The sequence below is a fragment of the Glycine max genome, chromosome 16 (genome assembly GCF_000004515.6).
Source record: "Glycine max cultivar Williams 82 chromosome 16, Glycine_max_v4.0, whole genome shotgun sequence".
NCBI lineage: Eukaryota > Viridiplantae > Streptophyta > Magnoliopsida > Fabales > Fabaceae > Glycine > Glycine max.
In genome coordinates, this window is record NC_038252.2 from 19,305,826 (window position 1) to 19,324,247 (window position 18,422).

Sequence of the window (18,422 nt, forward strand, 5' to 3'; positions counted from 1 at the left end):
CACCAATGTCTTGTGAAACAATTACGCGTCATATTGGTAGGAGACAAGATCCAGGTGGCGTGTGATGAGGAAGAACGCGTGTCAGGACAGGAGGAAGAAGACGTGGAAGCTGAATTTGATGGGGAATGCAGTGTTCTAAGGTTATTAAGCTCTCAGGTGGAACAAATTGGCAATTCACGGACAATGAAGATGCGAGGTAGGGTTTTCGACGTTCCCCTCTTTATACTTGTCGACAACAACGCTTCCCATAACTTTATTTCTCAGAAGTTAGTGAAGGCTATGGGATGGAAGTGGGAGGAAACGAGGAGCATGCAAATCTTGCTGGGTGATGGTCACAAAACTATGACCTGTGAGGTTTGTCACGGATTAACAGTGGAGGTTAATTGATGTCGTTTTGTGGTTGACGCTTATCTGTAGAAGCAAAGCTTCATGGTGAATCAAAGGTGATTCAAAGGTGTTTTGATGATAACAATGATGATAACAAAAGATGATGACAGAGGAGATGACAAAAAGCTCAAAGATCAATCAAAGAACAACTCAAGTGAATCAAGAACAATTCAAGAGTTCAAGATAAGAATCAAGAAGAATTCAAGACTTAAGAAGAAAGTTTAGAGTCAAGAATCAAGATTCAAGGTTCAAGATCTCAAGAATCAAGATCAAGATTCAAGACTCAAGATTCAAGAATCAAGAGAAGGCTTAATCAAGATAAGTATGAAAAGTTTTTCTCAAAAATTGAGTAGCACATGATTTTTCTCAAAACATGTTTACCAAAGAGTTTTTACTCTCTGGTAATCGATTACCAGATTGTTGTAATCGATTACCAGTAGCAAAATTGCTTTGAAAAAGTTTTCATATTGAATTTACAAGGTTTCAATTAATTTCAAAAAGCTATAATCGATTACAATGTTTTGGTAATCGATTACCAGTGCCTTTGAACGTTGAAATTCAAATTCAAATGTGAAGAGTCACATCCTTTCACATAAAAGGTTTGTGTAATCGATTATACTGATTTGGTAATCGATTACCAGTGTTTGTTTCTGAATAAAATCAAAAGATGTAACTCTTCAAATGGTTTTTGACTTTTTCAAATTGGTTTTAAGTTTTTCTAAAAGTTATAACTCTTCTAAATGGTCCTCTTGACCAGACATGAAGAGTCTATAAAAGCAAGGCTTTGTTTTTGCATTTCAATAATCTTGAACACTTTTTCAATCAATCTTTCTAACACTTATTCATACAATCCTTTACAAGCCTTGAATCTCTTTGAACTTCTTCTTCTTTGTACCAAAAGCTTTATGAAGTTTTCTGGTTTTCTAAACCTTGAAAACTTGTGCTATTCATCTTTTCATTCTCTTCTCCCTTTTCCAAAAGGAATTCGCCAAGGACTAACTGCCTAAATTCTTTTTGTGTCTCTCTTCTCCCTTTTCCAAAAGAACAAAGGACTAACCGCCTGAATTCTTTTGTGTCTCCCTTCTCCCTTGTCAAAGAATTCAAAATGACACAGTCTGAGAATTCTTTTGATTCTTCCCTTTCCCTAATACAAAAGATTTCAAAGGACTAACCGCCTGAGAATTCTTTTGTATCCCCATTCACAAAATATCAAAGGTTTAACCGTCTGAGATCTTTGTCTTAACACATTGGAGGGTACATCCTTTATGGTACAAGTAGAGGGTACATCTACTTGGGTTTGATTGAGAACAAGAGAGGGTACATCTGTTGTGGATCAGTTCTAGTGGAGGGTACATCCACTAGGTTCAAAGAGAACAAGGGAGGGTACATCCCTTGTGGATCTTTGCTTGTAAAAGGATTTCTACAAGGTTGAAAGAAATCTCAAGGACCGTAGGTCGCTTAGGGACTGGATGTAGGCACGGGTTGTTGCCGAACCAGTATAAAAACTCTTGTGTGTTTGTTTCCTTCTTCCCTACTCTTTTACTTTCCATTGTGCATTTAATTTCCGCTTTTACTTTCTGTTAAGTTTCTCTTCTACTCCTCATTCTCTTAACAATTTAGTAAAAGCCTTAGAAGAGTAATTTTTTAATTAGTAAAGGTTTAGGAATAATTAATTCAACCTCCCTAATTATTTTGAGGCCACTCGATCCAACATTATCTTTTTGATCTAAAAGACATCGATTTGATTTTGGGAATGGCGTGGCTAAGTTCTTTAGGGGAAATACGTGTGGACAGGAGAAGGCAGATTATGAAGATTAATACTTCCCAAGAAGAGAAAGTTTTGATGGGTCTCCAACCAGGAGAACTCAAATTTGTTTCATTGTGCCATTTAATGGAAGGGACAGAAGAGGTTCAGGAGAATAGAGTGAAGTGGGAACCGCAAGCAGTTTTGGAGAGTATTCTGGAGAAATTTGCCGAGGTTTTCAAGGAACCCACTGGCTTGCCTCCCCCAGGAGCTCGTGAGCACAGTATCACTCCAACCAGGAGTGGCTCCAATTAATGTAAGACCCTATCGGTATCCACCCCTCCACAAGAATGAAATAGAAAGATAGGTGAAAGAGTTGTTGGTGAATGGTCATATCCGATATAGCCAGAGTGTTTATTCCAGTCCAGTCATCTTGGTTAAGAAGAAGAACAATAAGTGGCGTATGTGTGTGGATTTAAGGGCACTAAATAGGGTTACAATACCTGACAAATTCCCAATTCCTGTTATTGAAGAATTACTGGACGAGTTACAGGGAGCTAAGTATTTTTCTAAACTGGATTTGAGCTCAGGATATCACCAGGTGCGTATGAGGACCGAAGACATACCTAAAATAGCATTTAGAACCCATGAGGGCCATTACGAGTACCTTGTAATGCCTTTTGGGCTGATTAATGCTCCATCTACCTTCCAAGCTTTGATGAATGATGTCTTCAGAGATTATTTAAGAAAAGGGTTGTTGGATTTTTTTAATGACATCCTTGTGTACAGCAAAGGATGGCAAGAGCACTTGTAGCTGCTTCAACAGGTTCTGGAAGTTTTGAGGCACAACAAGCTGTTTGTGAGACGTGAGAAATGCACTTTTGGCCAAGAACAAGTTGAATACTTGGGTCATATCATCTCTGTGCGGGGAGTGGCGGTCAATCCTGCCAAAGTGAAAAGTGTTCTTGAGTGGCCTAGACCAAAGAATGTGAAGGGGGTCAGAGGCTTCCTAGGCCTCACGGGCTATTATAGGAAGTTTATAGGGGATTATGGTAAGATTGCACGAGCACTGACTGCTCTAACTAAAAAAAACGGATTTAAATGGGGTGCTTTGGCTCAACAAGCATTCGATGCTTTGAAGAAGTGTGTGACGGAGGCACCAGTGTTGAGATTGCCAAATTTTGAAGAGCAGTTTGAGTTAGAATGCGATGCTTTGGGAACAGGAATTGAAGCAATCCTGATGCAAAATCGCCAACCAATTGCATATTTCAGTAAGACATTGGGTGAGAAGAATTTATCTAAATCTGCCTATGAGAAAGAGTTGATGGCAGTCGTCCTTGCTATCCAACATTGGCGGCCACACCTGTTAGGAAGGAAATTTGTTGTGTTTTCATATCAGAGGAGTTTAAAACAATTGCTAAGTCAAAGGGTTTTAACAGGTAATCAACAAAATTGGTTGGCCAAGTTGATGGGGTATAATTTTGAGATAATTTATAAGCCTGGGAACGAGAATAAAGGAGCTGATGCCCTGTCAAGGAGTTTGGAGGATGCCAAATTGACTAATATGATCTATTATCCTGAGTGGTTAGATTGGCAGCAGTTGACTCATGAGGTGCAGCAAGATACCCACTGGAAAAAGGTTATTTCTGATTTGCAACAGGATAAAGAGGCCCATACTGGTTTCTCTTATAATCAGGGAGTGCTGCCTTATAAAGGAAGGCTGGTGATGCATGAGAAATCTCCTTGGATTCAGAAGTTACTAGAGGAATTTCATTCTACTCCTCAGGCTAGTCATTCGGATTTTTATAGGACATATCGGAGGTTGGCTTCCAATTTATTTTGGAAAGTATGAAAGAAGATGTCAAACAGTTTGTGCAAGCTTGTGACATTTGTCAGCGTCAGAAGTATAGTACTACCTCACCTGGAGGATTGCTGCAAACTCTTCCTATTCCGGAACAGGTCTAGGAGGATGTATCACTTGATTTTATCACAGGGTTGCCTCGCTCGAGAGGCTATGAAGCTATTCTGGTTGTTGTGGACAGGCTGACCAAATATAGCCATTTTGTTCCATTGAAACACCCTTATACTGCCAAGGGAATTGCTGAGATTTTCGTAAGGGAAGTAGTGAGGCTACATGGAGTTCCAAAATCTCTCGTGAGTGATAGAGATCCCTTATTTATGAGTTTGTTTTGGAAGGAATTTTTTAAGTTACATGCGACAATGCTCAAGATGAGTATAGCTTACCATCCACAAACGGATGGATAGACCGAAGTCACAAATAGGTGTCTTGAAACCTATTTGCGTTGTTTCATTACCGACCAGCCTAAAAATTGGTCCCTTTGGTTGTCCTAGGTAGAATTTTGGATCAATACCACGCACCACGAGTTTATAGGGACTACTCCTTTTGCAGTGGTGTACGGTCGTGAACCTCCCAAGATTATACCGTGCATTCCAGGGGAAGTGAGAGTAGAATCAGCTCAGAGGGAGTTAATTGATCGTGACGAGGCATTGAGACAGTTAAAAACACATTTACTAAGGGCCCAAGATCGCATGAAAACCCAGGCGGATAAGCATAGAAAGGAAAGGGAGTTTGAAGTAAGAGATATGGTGTTTTTAAAGCTTAAACAACACATGCGACATTCAGTCATGGCTAGAATTAGTCCTAAACTTAGTGCAAGGTATTATGGGCCGTTTAAAATACTAGAAAAGATTGGGAAAGTGGCTTACAAACTGCAACTTCCTCCCACTTCAAGAATTCATCCCGTGTTTCATGTGTCCTTACTCAAGAAGGCAGTGGGAAATTATGAGGCAGAAGCAGACTTACCTACTGGGCTAGAAGATGATAGAGCTGACATCAACGAACCTGAAGCTGTTTTAGCTTCTAGGAAAGTGATCAAGCATGGAGAAATATTGAAACAGTGGTTGATTCAATGGAAAGGGAAGTCAGTGGATGAAGTAACATGGGAGGATGAAATCTCAATCCGGAGCCAATTTCCTACTCTTTGTCTTGAGGACAAGACAATTGCTCAAAGGGGAGGTATTGATCAACCATTGGTGAAGAATTACGTGAGCCTTTAGTACATGAAGGCAACCAAGGAAGGTGGGTGTTTACGTGAGGAAAGGACATTAGAAGGGTGATTTGGTCATAATTGTTAGTGAATGGGCATTTTGGGGTGTGGAGTTAGATATTTGGCCTTTTGTTATCTTTACGGTTATTACTAACAGATTTGGAGATGGTGGTGGGTGGCACTGACGTGGACCATTTGGAAGCAAAGAAACGACATTGTATTCTCAAATGGTACACTCAATGCTAATTGAATCTTAGATGATGCAATTTTCCTAATGCGGACGTGGCTCACAAATTTGGAGAAGAATTTCAACATGCATTTTAACTACTGGTCTTCCAATATCAGAGAAGGATTTCTTAATGCAAGAAGATAAAATTTTAGAACAGATTTATGTAATATGCTAACTTATATCAGATTGGTTCCATGGGCATACAAAATGTCAAGGGAGCATATCTAAATGTAATATGTACTTCTAGTACCACTGGTACTCAGTAATATAATATTATTTTTGCAGAGCAAAAAAAAAACTAACAGATTTGGAGAGAGAAGGGGGAGCATTTTCTATTTTTTGGGGATTATTATCATTTTGGATAGAGGAGCTCGGCTCTGGGACAGACTGGGTACCCATTCCAGTCTGTTTTTTCTTTGTTCTTGTTATCTTTTCAATTCAATCAAGGTCTCCCTGTTTCATTCACAATATCTATGATATTTTGTTTTCTGGTTTTGCATCAAAGTCCATGACTCCTTCGTGCCTTTCTGTCCTATAATACAAACCACAATGCCTAACACAATTTCACTCACATAAACTTTTAAACAGATCCTGCTTGCAATGCAGTGTGCACTATTATTGCTACAAAGACAAACCAACAATTTTAGTTCTCCTTGCTTAACCCCTGCCCCTATTGTCTTACCAATAATCCACTACAAACCTCCTAATCCATCATCACTTAGACATTACTCCTTACTTGTAAAGAACAAAACTTTGGTAAGCAGCACTTCCCTACTTCCTTTACAAAAAAACCCTGCAAATTATTCAGATTGATTTTCACTCTCTCCACTATTTTGGTAACATCCCCTATTTTTCCACACAAAAACCACATCTTTTAAAGTTAAGAGATTGTTCTACAAAAATGGCCTTCAAACAAATCCAATCCATTATCCAACCACCCAATACTAACAATTGTAGCAAACACACCAAGTTTCTCACTTCCCATAATTTTGTTAGTCCAACAATCCTGGTCTATCATCCTACATCAAGAACCACAACACCCAATACTGCTTCATTCACAAAATCTCGGAAACCTTCACACTAGCATCACTACAAAGAACAACCCGATAACTCCCTGCAAATGTGATAAACCCCACTCTCTCTAGTTCTAATTATTCCTCCACAAGCACTAATCACACGACACCCATCTTTCCTTTCCATTTTAAGAAACTGCACAACCAATACTGCTTCATTCACAAAATCTCGGAAACCTTCACACTACAAAGAACAACTCGATAACTCCCCGCAAATGTGATAAACCCCACTCTCTCTCTAGTTCTAATTATTCCTCCACAAGCACTAATCACACGACACCCACCTTTCCTTTCCATTTTAAGAAACCGCACAACCAAAACACCCATCATCTAATCTAACCACCTGTGAAGCTCGGATACGTGAAAAAAGGAAAAGTGTCGGTGTCGCACCCGTATCCGATACCGATACTCCACGGATACAGCCGGATACGTATCCTAGGAGTATCCAATTTTTTTATTTTTATTTTTATTTTTTAAAATACAAGATACGGCTTCCTAAGGCTAGACACGACTTCAATATGACTCCAATACGGCTCAGATACGGCTACCAGGTTTAACCCCTTTTTTATGATTTTTAAATGTAGAAGCTTTATTATTTCACAAAACCCATTTGCTTCTCTTCTTCTCCATGCTTACGAAGCTCAAACCCATTTTCTTTTCTTCTCCACACTATGTGACAACTGAAAACAAAGCTGCAAAGTGATCCTGTTCTACATCGACATGGTTCTTCTTCCTCATTGATGGTTTTGCAAGCCATCTTCAACGGCGCCTTCTTCTCAACGACGGGTTCTTCTTCAACAACTCTCTTCATTGGCAGTTCTACAAGTACTCTTGTTGCCGTCGATTCTCGTCATCATCGGTTCCCATCATTGTTGTTTCTTGTTTGTGGGTGTGTTTGCTGTGTTGTGAAAGATGTCTCATATAACATAAATGTTTGCATCTTTGGAATATCAAGATGACCATGCTCCACTGTGGTCATTTGTTACAATAAAGGGAAAGATAGGAGATGGGGGAAGTAATAGACTATGGAGTTGTAATTTTTGTGAAAAAGTTGTCAAAAGTTCATACTCTAGGGTTAAAGCACATTTGCTCAGAATTTGTGGTAGTGTAATTGATACTTGTCCGAAAGTTACTGATGCATATTTGGTTGATTTGAGGAGGGTTTGTGAAGAGGTTGAAAACAGATTAAAGTCTAAGAATGTTCCTTTACCTACTGACAAAAGGACTCCAACACCACCAACATTACCACCAAAAAGAAGAAAATCAAGCAATATAGAGAGTGCATTTAATATTGAGGATAGGAATCATCTTAGAGCAGAGATAGCAAGGATGTTTTATTTTGTCAGCTTGTCATTCCATCTTGCTAGAAATCCACATTTTTGTTAGTTCTTATTCATTTGCTGCTAACTGTAATCTAAGTGGGTTTCTTCCTCCTAGTTATAATGCATTGAGAACTAGTCTTTTACAGCAAGAGAGGTCTCATATTGAAAGGTTGCTTCAACCTATCAAATCTTTGTGGAGTTTAAAAGGAGTTACATTGGTTGCAGATGGTTGGACAGATGCTCAAAGAAGACCTTTGATAAACTTCATGGCTATATCTGAAGAAGGACCTATGTTTTTAAAGGCCATTGATGGGTCCAAGGAGTACAAGGACAAACATTACATGTTTGACTTATTAAAGGATGTAATCAAGGAGGTAGGGCCACAAAATGTAGTCCAAGTCATAATTGATAATGCTCTTGTTTGTAAGGCAGCTGGGTTATTGATAGAAGCTGAATTTCCTCATATTTTTTGGACCCCTTCTGTGGTTCATACTTTGAATCTTGGAGTGAAAAACATTTGTGCTGCAAAGAATGTTGATGGTAATGAGAATGTCTTCAATGAATGTGGGTGGATTGCTGAAGTAATTGGCGATGCTTCTTTTATCAAGGTTTTCATCATGACTCATTCAATGAGATTAGCAATTTTTAATGAGTTTTCTTGTCTTAAATTGCTTTCAATTGCTGAAACTCGTTTTGCCTCTATGATAGTCATGTTAAAAAGATTAAAATTGTTGAAACGTTGTTTGCAAAATATGGTCATTAGTGATCAATGGAATAGTTATAGAGAAGATGATGTCAGAAAAGCTGCACATGTAAAAGAGTTGATTTTGAATGATATATGGTGGGATAAAGTTGATTACATCCTTTCTTTCATGGATCCTATGTATAGCATGATTAGAATATGTGACACTGATGCTTCTAATCTTCACTTAGTGTATGAAATGTGGGATTCTATGATAGAAAAGGTGAAGACAACCATCTATAGGCATGATGAAGTGCTAGAAAATGAAGTTTCTAGTTTCTTTGAAGTTATTCATGAAATACTTAATTCTAGGTGGAGTAAGAGTTGTAATCCACTTCATTGCTTAGCTCATTCTCTAAATCCAAGGTAATATTTTTATATCAAATTTTCAATAATGTGTATGGCTTAGCTTAGCTCTTTCTCAACCATAGTATGACTAAAATGTATACATATATACTTTTTATAGGTACTATAGTGATAATTGGCTTAATGAGGTTCCAAATAGGGTTCCTCCTCATAGAGATGATGAACTTTCTAGCCAAAGGAATAAATGTCTTAAGAGATATTTTCCACATGTTAATGTTAGGACAAAAGTTTATGAAGAATTCTCTAAATTCTCATCTTGTGCGGGTGACTTTGGTTCATTTGATTCAATTGAGGATAGATGGGCATTAGATCCAAAAACTTGGTGGGTGATGCATGGATCCTGTACACCTATACTCCAAAAGGTTGCTTTAAAGCTTCTAGTGCAGCCATGTTCTTCCTCATGCTGTGAGAGGAATTGGAGTACATACTCCTTTATTCATTCTTTGAAGAGAAACAAAATGGATCCAAAGAGGGCTGAAGATTTGGTTTTTGTGCACTCTAATCTTAGGCTTTTGTCTAGAAAAGAGGAATGGTATAAAGAAGGAGAGACAAGATTGTGGGACATTAATGGAGATGTACATGATCCACTTGATGATAGTGCTAGAGTTCTTGAAATGGCAAATTTATCTCTTGATGAGCCAGATTTAGAAGCTATGCTTTTCTTAGATGATGGCAATGGAGGAGAAGAAAATGAAACAATTAGAGTTTGACAATAATTTAGTAATTTCTAACTAGTAATGATACTTTGATATAGGCTATTGTATAAAGCCAATACTTATATGAAAGTTGTATTTTTTTTATGTGAAATAGGGTAGAAACTGTATTTTTTGCTTATGATCTCAAGTATGTCTTTTTGTAAATTGTGATCATTATATGAAAGCTATAAATTAATGACAAATGAATGAATGATCAAAGTATAACAAGCATTTGATGTGATTCAGTCTCACAATTTGTTTGTTTTTGTTGACTAATTGATATGGTATTATAGTCTCACAATTTGTCAGTGTCACTATCTCTTTTGTGGCTGAGGAAGACGCCCTTAATGGAGCCTGTCCTACAGAAGAGAAGAGTGATTGCTTGGAAGCAGGTCCAACTATGAATTCTAAATTAAAAGAATTAATACCACATGAAGGTATCATTTTCTGGTCAGACATAGGTGAAAATGTCCTATCAAAAATCAGATTTAGTTGGTACTCATTGAGTCTGCAATATCCTGTCATTTTCTGATTCTTTCTCTGGTTTTGTCTAGTGACAGGAGATGTAACCAACATAGCATTGGATCCTTTATTCATGTTTGTTTTCCATTTGGGTGTTAATGGTGCAGCTATTGCTCATGTTATAAACCTTAGGTTTTTTTAGTACGATTTTTTTTTAATATGAAGTTGTAGTATTTATTTTAATTAGATTAGGTTGGTTTGTTGGTGTGTTAACAATTTATAAGCGTTCAACTTGAAAGTGTTATTTGATGCTTTGTTTTTTCTCGTATCATATTTATTTTACTATATTTGTAGTAATTTTGTAATTACCTTTTTCCATTTTAAAGTTATTATTGTTAAGATTAATTATTTATACTACTAACTTGGTTTATGAATTATTTTGTCTTTAAAATTACTATGTTGAAATTGTTCATTTTTTTAAGTGTCTCTCATGAAATTTATTTGAAGTTAATTAATTTTTTTTAAAAGAAAATTTGAATGTGAAGTTCCAATAAAGAGACTTTTTGTGATTACATTTTATTATTTTGGATTTAAAGTTTTTAAAAATTGTTCGTGTTATTTAAGTGTGTTGATGTGAAATTTATTTAAAGTTAATAATTTTGATTACATGTTGATGAGTTTATAATTACTACGTTGAAATCCTTAATGTTTTTAAAGTGTCTTAATGTGAAATTTATTTGAAGTTACTTTTTTTTAAATTAAGTTTAATTGTGAAGTTCCAGTAAGGGCTTCTTGTGATAACCATTTTATTATTTAAAGTTTTAAAATATTGTTTTTATAGGTACACGATGAATTCGGTTATAACAGTATTGTATTTCAATGGAAGGGTATATGAAGATAATGATGGTGTAATATTTGAAGGCAGTAAAAAAGCGATTCAAATTAAACGTGGAATTAGTTTCAATGCTTTGAAGAAAAAAAATGGAGAAAAGGTAAAGTTACAAAATAATGAAATTATTTCTACTATCAGTTGTAGATTTGTAGTGTCAGGAAAATATATTGCCTTGCAAATTTGTGATGATGAAGATGTTGAAACGATGCTCGAAAGTTTTAAACAACAAGAACAAATGTTAGTTCTGGAATTGTACATAGAAAAGGATGTGGCGGGTGGCTCTATGTTTCATTCTGCAAATTCGCTTACATCATGTGGAAATAATTTATCTTATAATGAGACACAACCGCCAACAAATATGAGCAATTTACATGTTGACGAAGATAATGATGATGATGATGATGATGATTATCTTGTGTCTAACTCATACGTTGAAGAGTCTTTAGATGAAGATGACAATGTTGACGGTATATCTGATACAGACGATGAAGTCACCGACATGATTCAACCAGTAAGAATTGTTCACCCAGCAGAAGGTATAATTTGTTGTATAAAAAAATTAGACAATAAATTTATTATTTGATGACAATTGTATTTAATGCTAAATAAGTATGATTTGAATTTTTATTTTGAACTGTTAGGTGCACAAGGAATTGAAAATCCATTTTGGAATGATGCTTTTCATTATAATAATATCAACTGGAGTTATCCTGACGAGGAGGACATTTGCGGTTTGGAGATGCCGTCGACCTTTAATGTTGGCCAAGAATTATATGTTGGCATGAAATTTGATAGTAAAGATGCGGTCAAAAATGCAGTCAAACAATATGTTATGAAGGTGCATCAAAGTTTCAAAGTTGTTGAAAGCAAATCGAACAAGTATGTGGTTTGTTGCTTGAATAAAAGTGCAGAGTGTCCTTGCCCTTTCTATATGTGGGTAATTTTATCTAAAAAAACAGATACGTGGAAAGTCACACAATGGGGTGGACCACACACATGTCTGAATATGACCATGACACAAGATCACGAGAAACTTGATTCAGATTTAATTGCCACCTGTGTAGTAGGTACGTATTTTATGTTCATATTATGTTAATTTTTTGTTAATTGTCATTTAAATTTTGTTATGTTATTGACAGGCATGATTAGAGAAGATCCATCAATAAAAGTTTCTTTGATTCAAGAGAGGATTAACAGTGAATTTGCATACAAGGTGTCGTATAAAAAAGCTTGGTTGGCGAAACAGAAAGCCATTACAATTGAATATGACGATTGAGATGAGTCATATGCGAAACTTTCGTCGTGGCTAACACACATGCAAAATCATTCTCCTGGATCATATTTTCAAATACTACATGACAATTTTATCGTTGGGAATATGGTTAGTTGCGAACACCGTCAGTTTCATAGAGTTTTTTGGACTTTTGGTCAATGTAAAGAGGCTTTCAAGTACTGTAAGCCAATCATACAAGTTGACGGTACAAATTTGTACGGAAAATACTGTGGGACCCTCTTAATGGCCACATCACAAGATGGAAATGGTGGTGTCCTTCCTCTAGCATTCGCCATGGTCGAAGGTGAGACGTTGACAGCGTGGTCATGGTTTTTGGCACACTTGCGTGAACACGTCACAGATAAAAATGGTATTTGTATGATATCTGATCGGCACGCGAGTATATAGTCCGTTGTGGCTAACGAAGCACTTGGTTGGCAACCTCCCCATGGTTATCATGTTTACTGCGTGCGACACATAGCAAGAAACTTCAATCGGAAATTCAATAATGCCAAACAAAAAGAAATGTTGAAGAAATTGGGTAACATTTCATTTCATTTATGATGGTCACGTTAATTTAAGTTTTATATATAGTTAAAATTGTTGTTGCTAACTAATTTCATGCAGGGTACACTCCTTGCAAGCACATATTTTTTATCAAAATTTAGAAAAATTCCGTCAATTGAGTCCAACCATAGCAACATGGATTGATCGCATTTCAAAGGACAAATGGACGATGGCTTATGACAGAGAAGGACGACGATATGGCCACATGACAACCAACCTATCAGAATGTATAAATAAGGTTTTGAAGGATTGTCGCAACATACCGATAACAGTGTTGGTGAAATCAACATATAGTAGATGTTGAAAGTACTTTGTTGATCGAGGCCGCCAAGCCCAACGACAGTTAAATGAAGGCCAAGTATATTGTTCTAAGCTTGTTAAAGAACTTAGAAAAAATCAAGAACAAGCTTGTTCGCACATCGTTCGTGTGTATGATATCCACTCGACAAGGTTTGAAGTAAAGGAGACCTTCAATCCTATCACGCAACGTGGCGGACAAAAGTGGGTAGTAAACTTGAATGACCATTATTGTCAATGCGGAAAGTATTTTGCGCTTCACTATCCATGTTCACACATTATTGCAGGTTATGGTTACGTGAGCATGAACTACTACCAATATGTAGATGTTGTTTACACGAATAAGCACATCTTAAAGGCTTACTTCGCACAATGGTGGCCTCTCGGGAATGAAGCGACAATTCCTCCTTCTAACGACACATGGACACTTATCCCTGACCCAACTATAATTCGTGCGAAAGGTCAGCCAAAATCAGCAAGGATAAGGAATGGGATGGATTGGCTAGAACCGTCTGAGCACCGGCAAAAATGCAGTAGATGTGGAGCAGAAGGGCACAATAGGCGACGATGTCCAATGCAATCTGAGCGTGGGAGTTGTTCATTTAATTGATTTATGTATGAAAAACAAAGTCTTGTATTGGTTTAAGTTGTGATCAATGTATTTACTTTGTTATCTTGAATGCAACCGTTGGTTAGTAACATTAGTTATTTTCGTTTGCGTACTATAGTTTTCTTTTCATTACTTATTTTCGAATGTAGCAGTCTCTTAATGGCTGGCAACATATTCGGATGACCTCTTAACCGTCAACCCCAAACCCCTAAGCCCCTAAACTCCAAACCCTAATCCCTAATCCCTAATCCATAAACCCTAAATCCTAAATCATAAACCATAAAACCCTAAACCCTAATCCCTAACCCCATAAACCCTAATCCATAAACCCTAAATCCTAAATCATAAACCATAAAACCCTAAACCCTAAACCCTAAACCCTAACCCTAAACCCTAATCCCTAACCCATAAACCCCAAACCCTAAACCCTAATCCCTAAACCCTAAATCCTAAATACTAAACCATAAACCCTAAAACCATAACCCTTAACCCCAAATCCTAAACCCTAGCCCATAAACCATAAACACTAAACCCTAAACCATAACCCCTCAACCCTAAACCCAAGTTGAGTGAAAGAGGGGAGTCCAATGCTGTAGTTAAGGGTGTTCAAATTGATACTAAAGGAGAGGAGAACTATCTACAATGATGAACTATGGACTTAGTCAATGTGGAGTATCTACATATATGGCATTGGTGTTCGGCTTTAGTTACTAAAACTACTTATTTGATGTGCCACATAAACTGTATACATTAGTAAGGCTTAATAAATGAGATGCGATAGATTAACTGTCAAAATCAAATGTCATACATACAACAACAAATTTACACAGAGACATCAAAATCATTCATTATGGTGTCCGTGATGTCGTGAGGATGTGCCACATGGTCGATCCCATCTTCGCGCTTGACGATCAGGATGTCCCACCTTTGTAATTGTTCTACGTTACTGTCATGAATATTTAAGTGAGAAAAATGGTGAGCCAACCAACTTAATTTTACCACACTGCCTTCAAGTTCGCCTTCCTGTGGTCTGACTCCTAATAATTCTTCACATAAATCGGCCCAATCAAGATTTGTTTGACCAATTAATGGTGCCCCCTCAGTACGAAGTCTTAATAAAACTGACACATCTTGAAGAGTAATCGTAGACTCTCCGCATCTCAAGTGAAACGTGTGTGTTTTGGACCTCCATCTTTCAATTAACGCACTAATTAATGTCGCATTTATTTTTAGGTATCCCATCTTCATTATCCAGTAAAACCCAGATAGCCGAAGCAGAGGAACAATTTCCTCTGGTATTTGTTCTTCACCTTGATACGTGGGGACTGCTCGTCTGATGTGTAATTTTTTGTCTGGTTCCCCATTCCAAACATGTTCTGAAACATGCTTAGGTTGCATCCACAAAACATCACCATCAATTGGACCAGGCCTAGTTTGTATATTTGATGAGCATGACGACGAAGATGCCATTGATCCTGTAAAATAAAATATAATACAATAAAATGAATAATAAAATTTAAACATACTCTCCAAATTTCAAATAAATAACAAATTTTATTTTTCAAATTTCAAATATTTCAATAACAAAATATATTATACAATCAACGAAATTTAAATATATTCTACAAATAAATTAAATCACATCCAAACACAACTTTACATAAATAACAAATTATTTTTTTTAATTTTAATAACAAAATATATTATACAAATAACCTAATTCATATATATTCTACAAATAAATTAAATTACATACAAATATAAATTTAAATATATAACATAATTTTTATATTTGCGGCTAAAAATTAAAACAATATATATATATATACAAAATTAATAATTTAAAATACTTGTGAGTAAAATAATTTAGCATACAAAATTAATTATTTAAAATATGTAAAACTATTCTAATTTAAACATACTATATGAAACTAATAATAACTAAAACTAACGTAATATATACAAATTTAAACTATTCCTAATCTATCATATAAAATTAATAACTTACATTATCTAAAATTATTCCTAATCTACCATATAAAAAATTTAAACTAAATGTAATGTACCATATCAAAATTTTTAACTAAACCTAATCTAAAATTAATAAATTATGGAACCTAAAACTATTCTTAATCTACTATATCAAAAATTTTAACTAAACCTAATATACCATGTACAAATTTAAACTATTCCTAATCTATCATATAAAATTAATAACTTACATTATCTAAAATTATTCCTAATCTACCATATAAAAAATTTAAACTAAATGTAATGTACCATATCAAAATTTTTAACTAAACCTAATCTAAAATTAATAAATTATGGAACCTAAAACTATTCTTAATCTACTATATCAAAAATTTAAACTAAACCTAATCTACCATATACAAATTTAAACTATTCCTAATCTATCATATAAAATTAATAACTAACATCATCTAAAATTATTCCTAATCTACCATATAAAAAATTTAAACTAAATATAATCTACCATATAAAATTAAGAACTCAAACTAATAATATTAACAAATCAATTAAATCTAATGTATCCTATAATACAAATAATAACATACTAACTAAAATTATAACATATACATATAATACAAATAATATTAATATTTCAAATTACTACTTAAAATTTATAACTACCCCCTAAACATACACGTAAGATATAACATATAAAATAAACCTAACTTAAACATACGTAACATATAACACCTAAAATTTATAACCTAAACACACCTAAAATTTATTATCAGTTAAAAAAAACCTACCAAGAAGTTACAAGCAACAGGAACGAAAGAAGCAAAGGAAGCAAGGAACCAAGCTTTCTGAATAACCAAGATGAAAGTGGAAGTCTAAGGAGAGTGATGGAGCAATGCAGTGGAGAACTGCATATAAAGGCAATTTTTTTTAAAGCAAATCACTGCTCGTGATGGCGCCTCCCTCTTGCAACGTGCAACCACCAATGGCGTGTCCCTGCTGCACTCTGAGCTATGCTGCAACCTGCACTGCACTGCACTCTCTGTGCTACGCTGCTACAACCTAGGGCCTTCAATGCGCCAGTTTGACTGGCGCCATGCCCAAGTTGCCATTGATGTCTACGACTCCAACGCCACGTAGGCACAAAGGGAAGGCGCTGGTGGGAATGGCGACACCAGCGCCACGTGCCCAATCCTCGCCGAAAGCGCCAATGGTGGTGGCGCCATGCATGGGGTTTACGTGAAAAAATAGACCCCCTGTGTAATAAGTTTAGAAACAACCCCATTTGGGGAATAAGTTTCTAAAACTGCCCCCATTTGGGTAATTTGCCGAACTAAGGGTTCAAAGAAAGAAATGATGATTTTGACACCATTGTCATTCTTGATTGGAAGGTGGTGGTGGTGGTGTTGAAGTTGGTGAGGGTTTATAATCTCTTCCTATTTATCATTATTTTTTGCTAATTGCATAAATGCCCATTTCTAATGGTTGTTGTGGTTAGATAAAAGATTTTTTACTACACATAGAGTTTCTTAGCCCAATAAACAATATGACTTTTGCTGGCAGAATTTACCGATGCCAATGACTCATTCAACAACTTGATCCTCTTCACATGTTGAAAAGCAGCAATATCAACCTCAGACTCTCTGAGAGCCGCTTCCACAGCTTCCACTTCTGATAGATTAATGGTTTCCAACAAAATTAAATATATGATGGAAATCCTAAGCTTATCCATCTCCGTTCCCTTCTCTCTAAGCAAGTGTTATAAAAACCGGCCCGACTCGATTAGATCGGAAATCGGACCCTGTCCAAGCCGGCTTATCTATTGGATCGATGTTGCATGCAAATCGATTTGGCCGCCGATTTTGGCAAAAAAAGCGACTGAGCCGAATTTCAAAACCCGATCCAAGTTGTGCTGGTTGATTTTAAAAAAAATTATCGGCATCTTCTAACTAGACACGACCCTTGCTGGTGCACGAACCACATTGGCGTCTTCTGAATCACCAAAGTGGTGCATGAATCTCGCCATCCCCTATCATTCCGAGGCTCGAGTTTGCCATTTTTGGTGTCTTCTGAACCTCGCCAGTTTTTTTTTATCTGAACCTCGCCAGATTATTTCTTAACATTAATATTTAATTAATTATATTTTTAGTTACTCAATTTTCTTAACTTTTTAATTTTAGTTCCTAAACTAGATTTTAACTGCTCTTAGATCTTTTCTGAAAACTCATAGCCACCAAACATTGTTTTCCCAAGTGTATAAAGAAAAATTCTTCATCTCCTAAACTCAAATCGAGAAATAAAAAAACAAATCACAGAAACAGATTATTCAAATCAACCAAAATCAAATAAAAAACATATTTCAACATCATCCTTTGAAACTAGACAGAACAAATGAAATGAGAAAAATGAATAAGAAGAATCCAGCATTAGAGGAAAAGGATGACCGTGCAAAGGGAAAGAAGAAGAAAGCGTTTTACTTTTACAAAAAAAATAAAATAAAATAAACTACCGTTTGTTTTCTGTAAAATAAATTTGATAACTGCTTTGTGCTTTCTATAAACTTTTGAGAGTAGGTGAAGTTGTGAAGGTTTCAATAAAGTATTTATTTATACTGTTAGCACTTTATCTAGGTAGCACTTACACGTATAGGTAATTGAGATAACATTAATTGTCTTTACTCTCTAGCAGTTAGTATTTTTTTAGTGGCAA

General features: G+C 35.9%; 1 protein-coding gene across 1 annotated transcript; it reads left to right on the forward strand.

Moving 5' to 3' along the window:
- The first annotated feature begins 7,431 nt into the window (after positions 1–7,431).
- Positions 7,432–16,853, forward strand: LOC112999782 (uncharacterized). The gene is made up of 6 exons (XM_026126093.1): positions 7,432–7,832; positions 7,939–8,931; positions 9,032–9,603; positions 9,920–10,018; positions 10,181–10,266; positions 16,650–16,853. Exons 1-6 carry the CDS (start codon positions 7,432–7,434, stop codon positions 16,851–16,853), a joined length of 2,355 nt encoding a protein of 784 aa, XP_025981878.1.
- The last annotated feature ends 1,569 nt before the right edge of the window (positions 16,854–18,422 follow it).

Coding starts and splice junctions, on each gene's coding strand:
- LOC112999782 (XM_026126093.1), top strand. CDS start 7,432: ATGTTTGCATCTTTGGAATATCAAGATGACCATGCTCCACTGTGGTCA. Junction 8,932..9,031: donor GCTCATTCTCTAAATCCAAG/GTAATATTTTTA, acceptor TACTTTTTATAG/GTACTATAGTGATAATTGGC. Junction 10,267..16,649: donor ATGGTGCAGCTATTGCTCAT/GTTATAAACCTT, acceptor TTTTTTTTAAAG/CAAATCACTGCTCGTGATGG.